At 44.5% G+C, this 16187-nt stretch overlaps 1 protein-coding gene across 2 annotated transcripts; it reads left to right on the top strand.

Annotated features, from left to right (window-relative positions):
* Positions 1-2395: 2395 nt before the first annotated feature.
* LOC109879558 (actin, cytoplasmic 1) lies at positions 2396-11857 on the top strand. 2 transcript variants are annotated; one of them, XM_020471725.2, is made up of 6 exons: positions 2396-3100; positions 4412-4540; positions 4893-5132; positions 5609-6047; positions 6157-6338; positions 6917-7721. In XM_020471725.2, the coding sequence occupies exons 2-6, from the start codon at positions 4418-4420 to the stop codon at positions 7058-7060; spliced, it is 1128 nt and encodes a 375-aa protein (XP_020327314.2). In that variant the 5' UTR covers positions 2396-3100; positions 4412-4417; the 3' UTR covers positions 7061-7721. The 2 variants fall into 2 exon arrangements, with proteins under 2 accessions (XP_020327314.2, XP_031676273.1); XM_031820413.1 differs by lacking the exon at positions 6917-7721 and adding an exon at positions 11829-11857 and having other exon boundaries at positions 2969-3100; positions 6157-6434.
* The last annotated feature ends 4330 nt before the right edge of the window (positions 11858-16187 follow it).

The raw sequence follows: 16187 nt of genomic DNA, 5'->3' as shown, positions 1-16187 counted from the left end.
CACACTACACGCTGTAAACACACACACACACACACACACACACACACACACGTAGTGTCCCGCGGCAGCTCCAGTGACTGATGTTGTGTTATGTGAGGTCTGACGTCCCAACGTGACAACACACACTTAGCCAGGGACAACTCTCACTCACTGTAAACACACACACACACACACACACACACACATGTCCAAAGTCCTCAGTCATTCCAAATAAGCTTTAGTGTACACATAAACACATGCATGTTCACACACCAGGGCTGGGGATATTTCAATTAGGGATGCGAATGAATTTAAAAAAAGGTCCCCCCTAGAAATGATGGACAATGTTTAATGAATTAATAGAAATTAAATGCAATTGACCCTGACAAACACAGACAGACAGACAGACAGACACACACACACACACATATACACACACACGCCCAAATCTGTACTTTGAGAGCCACACTCTCCTTGTAGATTAAATATTTTCCAGCCAATCCCTGTTTACGATACCATAACGTCATCATGACACGGTCGTCACAGGGACCTGTTTCACCTGCAGAGACCGCCTGACAGGCCCTAGAACAGGAACCTGTTTTTCACCTGCAGAGAGACCGCCTGACAGGCCCCAGAACAGGAACCTGTTTCACCTGCAGAGAGACCGCCTGACAGGCCCCAGAACAGGAACCTGTTTCACCTGCAGAACACTGGGTATAGACACACACTGATACTGATGGGGGCTTCAGACCAGGAACAATACGTTACACAGATAATCTGCTGATACTGATGGGGGTAGACTACAGACCAGGAAGTCAGGAGGCACGGGGACTGGTAAATAGCCTCTACTCTTCCCAGCTAGCTATTAGAACAGGAAGTCAGGAGGCAGGGTCATGGTAAATAGCCTCTACTCTTCCCAGCTAGCTATTAGAACAGGAAGTCAGGAGGCAGGGTCATGGTAAATAGCCTCTACTCTTCCCAGCTAGCTATTAGAACAGGAAGTCAGGAGGCAGGGTCATGGTAAATAGCCTCTACTCTTCCCAGCTAGCTATTAGAACAGGAAGTCAGGAGGCAGGGTCATGGTAAATAGCCTCTACCCTTCCCAGCTAGCTATTAGAACAGGAAGTCAGGAGGCACGGGGACTGGTAAAATAGCCTCTACTCTTCCCAGCTAGCCATTAGAACAGGAAGTCAGGAGGCAGGGTCATGGTAAATAGCCTCTACTCTTCCCAGCTAGCTATTAGAACAGGAAGTCAGGAGGCAGGGTCATGGTAAATAGCCTCTACTCTTCCCAGCTAGCTATTAGAACAGGAAGTCAGGAGGCAGGGTCATGGTAAATAGCCTCTACTCTTCCCAGCTAGCTATTAGAACAGGAAGTCAGGAGGCAGGGTCATGGTAAATAGCCTCTACTCTTCCCAGCTAGCTATTAGAACAGGAAGTCAGGAGGCACGGGGACTGGTAAATAGCCTCTATTCTTCCCAGCTAGCTATTAGAACAGGAAGTCAGGAGGCAGGGTCATGGTAAATAGCCTCTACTCTTCCCAGCTAGCTATTAGAACAGGAAGTCAGGAGGCAGGGTCATGGTAAATAGCCTCTACTCTTCCCAGCTAGCTATTAGAACAGGAAGTCAGGAGGCACGGGGACTGGTAAATAGCCTCTATTCTTCCCAGCTAGCTATTAGAACAGGAAGTCAGGAGGCAGGGTCATGGTAAATAGCCTCTACTCTTCCCAGCTAGCTATTAGAACAGGAAGTCAGGAGGCAGGGTCATGGTAAATAGCCTCTACTCTTCCCAGCTAGCTATTAGAACAGGAAGTCAGGAGGCAGGGTCATGGTAAATAGCCTCTACTCTTCCCAGCTAGCTATTAGAACAGGAAGTCAGGAGGCAGGGTCATGGTAAATAGCCTCTACGCTTCCCAGCTAGCTATTAGAACAGGAAGTCAGGAGGCGGGGTCATGGTAAATAGCCTCTACTCTTCCCAGCTAGCTATTAGAACAGGAAGTCAGGAGGCAGGGTCATGGTAAATAGCCTCTACTCTTCCCAGCTAGCTATTAGAACAGGAAGTCAGGAGGTAGGGGGGACTGGTAAATAGCCTCTACTCCTCCCAGCTAGCTATTAGAACAGGAAGTCAGGAGGCAGGGTCATGGTAAATAGCCTCTACTCTTCCCAGCTAGCTGTTAGAACAGGAAGTAAATAGCAGGGGGGGCTGGTAAATAGCAGGGGGGGCTATTTACCAGCATAACCTGCAGACCACTCTACTCTACAGTCTGCAGGTTAAAGTGTCCACTAGTGTGTCTGTAAAAGAGAGAGAGTGTGTGTGTGTGTGTGTGTGTGTGTGTGTGTGTGTGTGTGTGTGTGTGTGTGTGTGTGTGTGTGTGTGTGTGTGTGTGTGATAGATGTTGCCTCTTTTGAGGGCTACCAGAACGAAGCCTGCTGACAGTGAACAACAGAACAACACCACTAGCCAGCTGGTTAGGGCTTAGGGGGCTAGGAGTTAGGATGCATCATGTGAGGTTTTAGGGGGCTAGGAGTTAGGATGCATCATGTGAGGGCTAGGGGACTAGGAGTTAGGATGCATCAAGAGAGAGCTTGGGGACTAGGAGTTAGGATGCATTCTGTCTGTTTGGATGTAGCAGTTAGCTAGCTAACCAGCTAGTGGTGCCTATGCAAGTTACACTTTTGAGTTAACCCTGACCGCTGTTCACTACAAACCCTAAACTCCAGGCCGAACTGACCACTACAGCTGCATTTTAAAACGGGGCTCGGCTGTACTCTGTATAGGGCCTTAGAAAACATTTTATAGATCCCATTTTGATTTCCTCCTTTTTTCCTCATACCTCGCTAAGAGAGAAAGAGAGAGAGAGAGAAGGGGCGTTTCACAACCGGCTGTAGTTTAGTTGCAGCAGGGAGTAGCGTGTTATGGCGACGCGCCCGGTTCCGTGACACCGGACCAATCAGATTGCGCGAATCCGAAAGTTTACCTTTTATGGCTCGAGCCGGGCATCTAACCGGGAGATAAAAACCACGCGCCCACCGACTACCGGTTCACTTTGAGGCGCCGTCACACGCAGTTCGTGCGGGATTATATCATTTACCCTTGAAACACCCCCCTCCCAAACCAAAAGGTAAGAATAACCTACATATCTCTACTATTTAATGGCGGTTGTTTTGGGAACAGATACAAAGTAAACACGTATCTGGTTGCACATTTTAATTCATTTTAATCTGGTTTGTTATATAGTGGAGGACATGAACCACAAGGCTGTTTGTATGATTATAGGGTAGACTAAGCTAACATGCTGTTTTTCAGTAATATGCATGGTTGATGAGGTTCACTAAATGTATTTACTAGGGGTGAAACATGTAGACTTTATAATGGGCATCCTGTTTAATTAATTGTGGCGGATATGCAGGTGTGACTTAGGTAATCGATAACCGGCTTAACCACCATACAACAACCACCTACAGTAAATAAATTTATTTTAACATGGTGTTCAACTGATTTGCTTTTTTACCAGCTGTTGGACCCCCCCTCCCGGGGTAAAAGGGGGGGTCTCGGAGTCTTTGTGTTGAGCTCTGCGGCTGTAGGTTCAGACCTAGTTTATCCTGCGTGTTAACGGTTTTTTAACAACCACTCAACACAAATCGTTTTAACTCAAGACATTAAACTAACTTTATTTATTGGTATGTGTGTAGTACCTAAAGCCGTAGTTAATATAACCTGAGCGGTTATTCGGGAAACCGGTCCGGTCGGGACCTCGTCAGCAGTGACCAAGGCGTGGCCAGCAGGAAATGGCCTCTAAACCTGGCAGGTTTATTCACAACACTGGATTTAGCAGTTAACTAAATAATTGTCTTTGTTTTTAGTCCCCTCAGTAGTAAATCAGCTTTTGAATGGGAGTTATAGACTTGGGATTTCATATTGAGAAGGAGTGTTTGAAATTTTATAAAGAGGTTTATTTTCCATGTCATTAACGCACATTTTAAAGTCAGATTTCCACGGTCGTCTTGTGTTTTTTTGGGGAGTTTATAAAATGGCGGCCGGGGGGGTTGAAATGCTACTTGGTTAAGAGGGGAGTGGTCACATCCGGGTTTTGGTCCAAAAAAAAAGTTCCTATTCTCTGGTAGTGAACCGCCAAAAGGGCTGCTGAGAATCCCAAAACATGTCCTTATATGGTAATATCGAAAGAACGCAGCGCCACTCTCCTTTGTCTGGAGGGCGCAGTGCGGTTTCCACCTAGCGGTCAGAACGCGTCATTACAACCTGCCAGGACGTGTTGCGTCATGTCGTCACAGGGCTCTATGCGGAAGTGTTTCTTAAGGGTGGCGCTGTGCGGAAGTGTCGAGGGCTACGCAGTTTTTTTTACCCTCTTCTCAAACGTCTGTCTTTGTAGCCTTTGTTTGTATTTTTACATACGGTTTCTTTCTTTTCTTAGTTCAAAATGGAAGATGAAATCGCCGCACTGGTTGTTGACAACGGATCCGGTATGTGCAAAGCCGGATTCGCCGGAGATGACGCGCCTCGGGCTGTCTTCCCCTCCATCGTTGGGCGTCCCAGGCATCAGGTGAGGAACAAGGGGTTTTTACCCGGAAATTGACCTGTTATTGCTAATGCCCAAATGTAAACAAATCTCATATGATGGGTTTTGGGACATTTTGAATTGTAAAATTAACATATTGTTCTAGTTTGATTTGTCTATTAATTTGAGGCCTAGTGACTAGAATGGAGATGAACCATTTTTAGATCACATCCCTGAGAAGTGGCTACATACAACTAGCCTTATGCACTTCAATGCAGTCAGACTTTATTGAGGACACTGTTAACTATATATATATTAACCCCATCCAATCTAGTAGTTGGTATGCTAGCCGTGTCCTAGCTAGCGTCTGAATATACTAACCCTGTCCTGTTTTCAGGGAGTGATGGTTGGGATGGGCCAGAAAGACAGCTACGTGGGAGACGAGGCTCAGAGCAAGAGAGGTATCCTGACTCTGAAGTACCCCATCGAGCACGGCATCGTCACCAACTGGGACGACATGGAGAAAATCTGGCATCACACCTTCTACAACGAGCTGAGAGTGGCTCCAGAGGAGCACCCCGTCCTGCTCACTGAGGCCCCCCTCAACCCCAAAGCCAACAGGGAGAAGATGACCCAGGTATGTGTCACTCACCTCTAACGTTCCTTCTGCTCTTCAGTTCTTCCTTGTCCTTCCTCACGCTCCTCTTCCTCTCCTCCAGGCCCTCTCTTCTGAAAGCTGATTTGTCTCATCTCTCTAGAAGCTCCAGGTCTTTCCTCCTTTCTGTGTTCTGCACCTTGCTGGCCTTAATGATGACTTATGGCGTGTAGAGCTAGTAACGGCACTTTAATGATGGTTTTCAGTCTAACAATAAGATGGCCCTCTGCTAGCTGAGTTACCATAGCAACACTAACGCTACAGGGGGTCTGTTTCGACCTACACAGCCCAGTGGGGATGACTGCTGTGTGTTTCTGAACGGGTTCTCCACTAACTTTACCCCTCGACTCACTAGCGCATGTTCTTCTGACTTGATCTCGAACCTTGACACTCATCCCCCCCCTCCCTGCTGTGGTCCTCCAGCACCGTGACTCATCCCTCTCCTCTCTCGTCTCCAGATCATGTTTGAGACCTTCAACACCCCGGCCATGTACGTGGCCATCCAGGCCGTGTTGTCCCTGTACGCCTCTGGCCGTACCACCGGTATCGTCATGGACTCCGGTGACGGCGTGACCCACACAGTGCCCATCTACGAGGGCTACGCTCTGCCCCACGCCATCCTGCGTCTGGATCTGGCCGGCCGCGACCTCACAGACTACCTGATGAAGATCCTGACGGAGCGAGGCTACAGCTTCACCACCACGGCCGAGAGGGAAATCGTACGAGACATCAAGGAGAAGCTGTGCTACGTGGCGCTGGACTTTGAGCAGGAGATGGGCACCGCTGCCTCCTCTTCCTCTCTGGAGAAGAGCTACGAGCTGCCTGACGGACAGGTCATCACCATCGGCAACGAGAGGTTCCGCTGCCCAGAGGCCCTCTTCCAGCCCTCCTTCCTCGGTGAGTTTCAACTAAACACTCCGAACAGTCCATTGAGGTCAGACTGGACGTCGGCAGCGGTCTTGTGAGCAGCATAGTGATGGCCATTTTGTCTCCTCTCTCTCTCCAGGTATGGAGTCTTGCGGTATCCACGAGACCACCTACAACTCCATCATGAAGTGTGATGTGGACATCCGTAAGGACCTGTACGCCAACACGGTGCTGTCCGGAGGAACCACCATGTACCCCGGCATCGCTGACAGGATGCAGAAGGAGATCACCTCTCTGGCCCCCTCCACCATGAAGATCAAGGTTAGAATCACTACAGTCAACTGTCTGTCCCTTATACCAACTAGGACTAAATACCAGTCATCTAATCGGATTGCCTGGCAACACCCGTGTGTATGGTTCTCACTACTATTAGGCTTAGCTAACAGTCCCTTCTAAAGATCACTCATAGTTATTACATTAGTCTAACACTGTAAAAACCAACTGCTTCAGACCTCTAAACAGCAATACAATGCATAACTTAGTATCCAGTTGACTGATCTGAAGTCCTGTCCCTTACCTGTAATTTAACTCTCTGCTGCCACCGTGTGGTCAGATGTTAGTACTGCAGCCCAACCCATGTTAATGTAACCCTCTGCTGCCACCGCGTGGTCAGATGTTAGTACTGCAGTCCAACCCATGTTAATGTAACCCTCTGCTGCCACCGTGTGGTCAGATGTTGGTACTGCAGTCCAACCCATATTAATTTAACCCTCTGCTGCCACCGTGTGGTCAGTTGTTAGTACTGCAGTCTCACCCATGTTAATTTAACCCCACCGTGTGGTCAGATGTTAGTACTGCAGTCCAACCCATGTTAATGTAACCCTCTCTCTCCTCTCCAGATCATCGCCCCCCCAGAGCGTAAATACTCCGTCTGGATCGGAGGCTCCATCTTGGCTTCTCTCTCCACCTTCCAACAGATGTGGATCAGCAAGCAGGAGTACGACGAGTCTGGTCCCTCCATCGTCCACCGTAAATGCTTCTAAACAGACTGTACCCAATCCCAAACGACCGACCCAGCCACCCGACTACCACTTCAGCTCTGCCACCAGACACACCACCCAGAGGGAGAGAGAGAGGGGGCCGCGGAGTGAGCCCAAACCCAGCTTCTCAGTCTCATTGGCATGGCTTCTCTTATTTTGGCGCTTTTTTTTTTGACTCAGGATCTGTGAAACAAAAAATAAACACAACTGGAACGGTGACCGAACGGATTAAAGGTTTATAAGAGGTATAAAAAATAAATGTAAAAGGACCCCTGAGATTCTATCCTGCAGCTGAGGACTTTAAAAACATGTACATTCTGTTTCTTTTCCAGTCATTCCAATTGTTTTGTTAAACCTTTTTCAGAACAGGTATTTGCCTCTGTGAAGGCTGCCGGCTTCCGGCTCTCTGCCACAGCGTTCTGTAACATGGGGGCAGTAAATGGCTTGTATGTAAATTATGTCACAATGTCTGTTTTTTTTTGTACTTGCAGCCTTAAGTCTTGGTCCTGTTAATTTGTTTTTGTTTATGCAAATGAACCCGACTGTGACCTCTGCTGGGGGGGGTCAGAGGTGATTAGGGTGCCAGAGGGACCAGTGGAGGGGGGGGGGCCAACTTGTACACTGACTAAACTCCCAATAAAAGTGCACATGTGTTCCGACATCACTTCCTGTCTGAGACTCCCTTCCTTTACAGTTCACTGTTGTCTGGGTGGGGTGGCAGGAAGCTTCTGGGTCCAGGATTAAGAGGGTTGTAACAAGGGTCTAGTGTGGGTTTCAGTCAAATCAACATCCTGGTGCTTTCCTAGGGTACAGCGACAGAATCTTATCTCTCACTGAGCTACCTAATGATACACACTGAATAAGTCTGGATAATTGTCAGCTAGCACCTGTTAACATCAGTAGCAATTTATTTAACTTGGCAAGTCGGGTTGGGAACCAATTATTTTACAATGACTGCCTAGGAATGAGCGGTGGGTTTTAAACTGCCTTCAGGGGTTGTAACACAACTGGCTCGGTGTGGGTATCATTGAATTAAGAGTGGTGCGTTTCCATCCTGATCATCAGCTTCTTGGAGAAGAGAGAAATAACAGGGTTGCCAGTTTGATTTCAAATTGGCACCTCAACTCCAACTCCTAAGTTCGGACGATTTTTAATTCTGGATTTGGTTTTCCACTCAAACCCAATTCATTTCAATACCTTTAAGGTTTGGAAGTTGTGTAATTACCCTTTTAATTGACTAGGGGAGTACGGCATGTTCTGGACTGCTGCTCGTTCAATGAGAAAGTTTCCAAATAAATACAAGTTATTGTTCTGCCAGGTAAGTGTACTTTGCGGTTAACATTACATTAGAAAGCATGTCTACCCACATGTTTGGCTTGTTAAACCAATAGTGGTAACCAGGGGTGGAATGTTGATTTAGCTGGGAGATTTAATGACGTGAAAAGTGCATGTGCTTTTCAGAATAGTTTGTGTCGAGCTGGAAGCTCAGAATTAACCTGGAGACTCTATCAGATGTTTTTACAGCTCAATACATGCCAGAGTCTGGAGGTGTCCGACTCATATAGCCTGGGTACCAGTACCAAGGTGCTTCAAAGTCCTGAGTCTGAAGGTGTCCGACTCAACATGGTTCCGATGGTAGATTTGAGACGGTCGGGTCACGTCCATCTCATATAGCCTGGGTACCAGTACCAAGGTGCTTCAAATCCTGAGTCTGAATACGATATGTTATTGGCAAACAATTCTAAACACCTGTTTTCGCTTTGTCACTGGGGTCGATTGATGAGGGAAAAAACCATCTGTAACGTAACGTGGGGAAAGTCGAGGGGTCTGAACTTCCATTAGACACTAAATAAAACGCATTTCTCTCTGTTCCTTTTCTGACCTTGAATTTAAGCATGAGAATAGCATGTTATTCACCCACTATTTGTTTGAGTTGGTGCTAGAATAAGGTATGTTCTTCATACTCTAACCTTGATTTAATTCCCTCATAATTCTACCACGTTACAGATCGAGGAAACCACGAGTAAAGGTTTGGCGAACCCTTCCGGTTCCAGACCGGAAAAGCATTTTTTTTTTAAATTTCTCAATATATTTTAAAGGCTTCCCGAACCGTTTTTTCTTATTCATACATACATTGATAACCGTACATTTCGGTCTAAATAATTACAAGATCAGAATATTTTTAAATCTACCAGTTGGTTTTGAAACGGAGACGAAAATTCATTGATGACTTTCTGTCATCGATCTCTATATTGTGAACCCGTTCTCTCCCTGTATTCTAGTGAGTCTGTGTACATAATATATAATTAAAGGTACACCAGATTTAAAGGGATGGCTTCAACTAAATGTACTTGAAACCCCCATTGAATGAAAACTCCACGAGAAAATCTGTTGGCCATCAAATTGATTCAGATCGGGAAAGAGCCGCACCTGCAGAGCGTGTTGCTGGACATATGGTCAACAGCCTAGTCTGAATACCAAACACAGAAGTGCGCAGGAAATGCATAAATTCCCCCGTCGGGAGAGTTGCGCAAACCTGGATAGTACAATATTTGCCCATTATTCTCTAAAAAAAATATATTTTAAAAATGACGTCAAGCTCTGTCAAATTGGTTGTTGATCATTGCTTAGACAGCCATAGATTGTCAAGCCGATTTAAATCAAAACTAGTAACTAGGCAAATGACAGCGAAAGCAGTGAGTGCGGACATTTTCGGGTCCTCCGTGGGAATCGAACACACAACCCCAGTGTTGCAAGAGCTATGAACCAACCAACGTCATCACAAACCACTATGACGTCTCAATGTACTCAATGACTGGGTTGGGCAAGTTCTTCTGTTGAATCTGACAATTCATCTTAATGGTTGTACAGTCGTCTCAAATAAAACTGTGAAGGACCTCGGCGTTACTCTGGACCCTGATCTCTCTTTTGACGAACATATCAAGACTATTTCTAGGACAGCTTTTTTCCATCTACGTAACATTGCAAAAATCAGAAACTTTCTGTCCAAAAATGATGCATAAAAATTAATCCATGCTTTTGTCACTTCTAGATTAGCCTACTGCAATGCTCTACTTTCCGGTTACCCGGATAAAGCACTAAATAAACTTCAGTTGGTGCTTCAGTTGGTGCTAAATACGGCTGCTAGAATCCTGACTAGAACCAAAAAATGTGATCATATTACTCCAGTGCTAGCCTCCCTACACTGGCTTCCTGTCAAAGCAAGGGCTGATTTCAAGGTTTTACTGCTAACCTACAAAGCATTACATGGGCTTGCTCCTACCTATCTTTCCGATTTGGTCCTGCTGTACATACCTACAGTGCCTTGCGAAAGTATTCGGCCCCCTTGAACTTTGCGACCTTTTGCCACATTTCAGGCTTCAAACATAAAGATATAAAACTGTATTTTTTTGTGAAGAATCAACAACAAGTGGGACACAATCATGAAGTGGAACGACATTTATTGGATATTTCAAACTTTTTTAACAAATCAAAAACTGAAAAAATGGGCGTGCTCAATTTGGCTCCCACCTCACTGAAATGTGGCAAAAGGTCGCAAAGTTCAAGGGGGCCGAATACTTTCGCAAGGCACTGTACACGTACGCTACGGTCACAAGACGCAGGCCTCCTAATTGTCCCTAGAATTTCTAAGAAACAGCTGGAGGCAGGGCTTTCTCCTATAGAGCTCCATTTTTATGGAACGGTCTGCCTACCCATGTCAGAGACGCAAACTCGGTCTCAACCTTTAAGTCTTTACTGAAGACTCATCTCTTCAGTGGGTCATATGATTGTGTGTAGTCTGGCCCAGGAGTGGGAAGGTGAACGGAAAGGCTCTGGAGCAACGAACCGCCCTTGCTGTCTCTGCCTGGCCGGTTCCCCTCTTTCCACTGAGATTCTCTGCCTCTAACCCTATTACAGGGGCTGAGTCACTGGCTTACTGGGGCTCTTTCATACCGTCCCTAGGAGGGGTGCGTCACTTGAGTGTGTTGAGTCACTGATGTGATCTTCCTGTCTGGGTTGGCGCCCCCCTTGGGTGGTGCCGTGGCGGAGATCTTTGTGGGCTATATTCGACCTTGTCTCAGGATGGTAAGTTGGTGGTTGAAGATATCCCTCTAGTGGTGTGGGGGCTGTGCTTTGGGAAAGTGGGTGGGGTTATATCCTTCCTGTTTGGCCCTGTCCGGGGGTGTCCTCGTATGGGGCCACAGTGTCTCCTGACCCCTCCTGTCTCAGCCTCCAATATTTATGCTGCAGTAGTTTATGTGTCAGGTCAGTCTGTTATATCTGGAGTACTTCTCCTGTCCTATCCGGTGTCCTGTGTGAATTTAAGTATGCTCTCTCTAATTCTCTCTCTCTTTCTCTCTCGGAGGACCTGAGCCCTATGACCATGCCTCAGGACTACCTGACATGATGACTCCTTGCTGTCCCCAGTCCACCTGGCCGTGCTGCTGCTCCAGTTTCAACTTCCACCTGACTGTGCTGCTGCTCCAGTTTCAACTGTTCTGCCTTATTATTATTCGACCATGCTGGTCATTTATGAACATTTGAACATCTTGGCCATGTTCTGTTATAATCTCCACCCGGCACAGCCAGAAGAGGACTGGCCACCCCTCAAAGCCTGGTTCCTCTCTAGGTTTCTTCCTAGCCGCCCCTCATAGCCTGGTTTCTTCCTAGGTTTTGACCTTTCTAGGGAGTTTTTCCTAGCCACCGTGCTTCTACACCTGCATTGCTGGCTGTTTGGGGTTTTAGGCTGGGTTTCTGTACAGCACTTTGAGATATCAGCTGATGTACGAAGGGCTATATCAATACATTTGATTTGATTTGATTAATCTCCACGGTGATGAACAGTCAACAGGTACAATACACTAACGTACACATACATTAAGTGGTTAGTAAGGTAAATTAATACTGCACATAAAATAAAGTGGTAGTTTTTCCCAAGTTCTTTGATGAATAATTCATTTAAATTAGAGGCAACAACTCTTACAAATCCACCTATTGAATCCTGCAAGATACTGTTCATAATTAAACGTAATATATTTAAATATTTCATAATTCAATTTAAATATTTAATTTCTTCATAATTAAACTACATTTTTTTTGTTGCCAAAGCAGAGATGCTGAACATTTTCTTTCTTTCTCCCTACAGACTTATATATATATACACACTATAACACTACTATATATCGTTCAGCTGATACTAGTAACACTACAGACTTATATATATATACACACTATAACACTACTATATATCGTTCAGCTGATACTAGTAACACTACAGACTTATATATATACACACTATAACACTACTATATATCGTTCAGCTGATACTAGTAACACTACAGACTTATATATATACACACTATAACACTACTATATATCGTTCAGCTGATACTAGTAACACTACAGACTTATATATATACACACTATAACACTACTATATATCGTTCAGCTGATACTAGTAACACTACAGACTTATATATATATACACACTATAACACTACTATATATCGTTCAGCTGATACTAGTAACACTACAGACTTATATATATACACACTATAACACTACTATATATCGTTCAGCTGATACTAGTAACACTACAGACTTATATATATATACACACTATAACACTACTATATATCGTTCAGCTGATACTAGTAACACTACAGATTTCACTACAGACTTATATATATATACACACTATAACACTACTATATATCGTTCAGCTGATACTAGTAACGCTACAGACTTATATATATACACACTATAACACTACTATATATCGTTCAGCTGATACTAGTAACACTACAGACTTATATATATACACACTATAACACTACTATATATCGTTCAGCTGATACTAGTAACACTACAGACTTATATATATATACACACTATAACACTACTATATATCGTTCAGCTGATACTAGTAACGCTACAGACTTATATATATACACACTATAACACTACTATATATCGTTCAGCTGATACTAGTAACACTACAGACTTATATATATACACACTATAACACTACTATATATCGTTCAGCTGATACTAGTAACACTACAGACTTATATATATATACACACTATAACACTACTATATATCGTTCAGCTGATACTAGTAACACTACAGACTTATATATATACACACTATAACACTACTATATATCGTTCAGCTGATACTAGTAACACTACAGACTTATATATATACACACTATAACACTACTATATATCGTTCAGCTGATACTAGTAACACTACAGACTTATATATATATACACACTATAACACTACTATATATCGTTCAGCTGATACTAGTAACACTACAGACTTATATATATATACACACTATAACACTACTATATATCGTTCAGCTGATACTAGTAACACTACAGACTTATATATATACACACTATAACACTACTATATATCGTTCAGCTGATACTAGTAACACTACAGACTTATATATATATACACACTATAACACTACTATATATCGTTCAGCTGATACTAGTAACACTACAGACTTATATATATATACACACTATAACACTACTATATATCGTTCAGCTGATACTAGTAACACTACAGACATATATATATACACACTATAACACTACTATATACCGTTCAGCTGATACTAGTAACGCTACAGACTTATATATATACACACTATAACACTACTATATATCGTTCAGCTGATACTAGTAACACTACAGACTTATATATATATACACACTATAACACTACTATATATCGTTCAGCTGATACTAGTAACACTACAGACTTATATATATATACACACTATAACACTACTATATATCGTTCAGCTGATACTAGTAACACTACAGACTTATATATATATACACACTATAACACTACTATATATCTTATATATACAGTGGGGCAAAAAAGTATTTAGTCAGCCACCAATTGTGCAAGTTCTCCCACTTAAAAAGATGAGAGAGGCCTGTAATTTTCATCATAGGCACATTTCAACTATGACAGACAAAATGAGAGAGAAAACAAATCCAGAAAATCACATTGTAGGATTTTTAATGAATTTATTTTGCAAATTATGGTGGAAAATAAGTATTTGGTCACCTACAAACAAGCAAGATATCTGGCTCACACAGACCTGTAACTTCTTCTTTAAGAGGCTCCTCTGTCCTCCACTCGTTACCTGTATTAATGACACCTGTTTGAACTTGTTATCAGTATAAAAGACACCCGTTGCTATGGTTACACCTCTTGGGTGTTCTTCTTCTTCTTCTTCTCCAGAACATGGGGTGTCCCTATCAGAGGAGTTAGCAGGATGACACGTATGAGTTATTCCTGTAATGTGCCAAGGACTGTTTTCTATGGTCCTACATGCATGAATCTGTCTTAAGGCGAGTAGATGTCTGTATTTATGAACTATGGTCCTACATGCATGAATCTGTCTTAAGGCGAGTAGGTGTCTGTATTTATGAACTATGTGCTGTGGCTCTACGGTTTCCTTAATATGAAGGAGAAAAAAAAAACTGAAAAAAAATGAGTGCAAAGCAATAAGATAACTGTGGCTAAATGCCAGAGGGGATTCAGTCATTAAGAAGAGTAACTGTGTATGAGACGAGTAAAGATGGGGACCAGGGGACAGATAGATGGGGACCAGGGGACAGATAGATGGGGACCAGGGGGGGGGGCAATAAGAGTGTGTTCACTCCAGAGAAACACTGATAATATCTCTAAACACCAGGTCATCAGAACCCTGTTAACACCAGCAGGGTGATAAGGTCATGGGGGAGTAGGCGGGTCCAGACAGGACAGGCACCAATCAGAACACAGGACTGTATCCCCACCCCCATTGTTGGCAAAGTCAGTTGATTTCATGAACCAGCTCGGCTAATGAACTCACAGGAGAAATGTGATTGACTGAATATTTACATGACATATGTTACCCCACTCTTCCACCAAGGCACCTGCAAGTTCCTGGACATCTCTGTAGGGGGGGTGGGGGCCCTCACCCTCCGATCCAAGAGGTCCCAGACGTGCTTTGACATTGAGATCCAGGCTCTTCGCTGGCCATGGCAGGACACTGACATTCCTGTCCTACAGGAAATCACGCACAGAATGAGCAGTATGGCTGGTGGCATTGTCATGCTGGGGGGGGGGTCATGTCAGGATGAGCCTGCAGGAAGGGTACCACATGAGGGAAGAGGATGTCTTTCCCTGTAATACACAGCGTTGAGATTGCCTGCAATGACAACAAGCTCAGTCTGATGATGCTGTGACACACCGCCCCAGACGATGACGGACGCTCCACATCGATCCCGCTCCAGAGTACAGGCCTCGGTGTAACACTCATTCCTTCGACGATAAACGCGAATCCGACCATCACCCCTGGTGAGACAAAACCGTGACTTGTCAGTGATGAACACTTTTTGTCTGTCCTGTCTGGTCCAGCGATGGTGGGTTTGTGCCCATAGGTGACGTTGTTGCCGGTGATGTCTGGTGAGGACCTGCCTTACAACAGGCCTACAAGCCCTCAGTCCAGCCTCTCTCTTAGCTTTTCGCGGGCAGTCTGAGCACTGACGGAGGGATTGTGCGTTCCTGGTGTAACTCGGGCAGTTGTTGTTGCCATCTTGTTTGTACCTGTCCCGCAGGTGTGATGTTCGGATGTACCGATCCTGTGCAGGTGTTGTTACACGTGGTCTGCCACTGCGAGGACAATCAGCTGTCCGTCCTGTCTCCCTGTAGCGCTGTCTTAGGCGTCTCACAGTATGGACATTGCCATTTATTGCCCTGGCCACATCTGCAGTCCTCATGCCTCCTTGCAGCATGCCTAAGGCACATTCACACAGATGAGCAGGGACCCTGGGCAATGAAGATCTGTGAAGTTTATTAGGATTTTTTACGAATTATCTTTGAAAGACGGTCCTGAAAAAGGTGCGGTTATTTGTTTCCTGTTTATATTAATATATCTATTCTTATAAGTACGACTACAAGAGGTTGGGACGTCTGCCTGAAATACGGGACAAATCAACCTTTTTCTCTCCTCTAAAGGTCAGGTTTGGTTTAAAACAAACATCTCTAAAACATCTTTCATATCATTGGATTGAAACACGCAGCCTTGGGCAGCAGAGGCTTCCTC

Source organism: Oncorhynchus kisutch, unplaced genomic scaffold (genome assembly GCF_002021735.2).
Source record: "Oncorhynchus kisutch isolate 150728-3 unplaced genomic scaffold, Okis_V2 scaffold3378, whole genome shotgun sequence".
NCBI classification, from domain to species: domain Eukaryota; kingdom Metazoa; phylum Chordata; class Actinopteri; order Salmoniformes; family Salmonidae; genus Oncorhynchus; species Oncorhynchus kisutch.
The sequence above is the reverse complement of the archived record's forward strand: the minus strand, read 5'-3'. Positions and strand labels throughout refer to the sequence as shown.

Excerpts from the sequence above, each read along its gene's own strand:
- LOC109879558 (XM_020471725.2), top strand. The coding sequence starts at position 4,418 with ATGGAAGATGAAATCGCCGCACTGGTTGTTGACAACGGATCCGGTATG. Across the intron at positions 6,048-6,156 it reads CTTCCAGCCCTCCTTCCTCG|GTATGGAGTCTTGCGGTATC; the intron begins GTGAGTTTCAAC and ends CTCTCTCTCCAG. Across the intron at positions 6,339-6,916 it reads CCTCCACCATGAAGATCAAG|ATCATCGCCCCCCCAGAGCG; the intron begins GTTAGAATCACT and ends TCTCCTCTCCAG.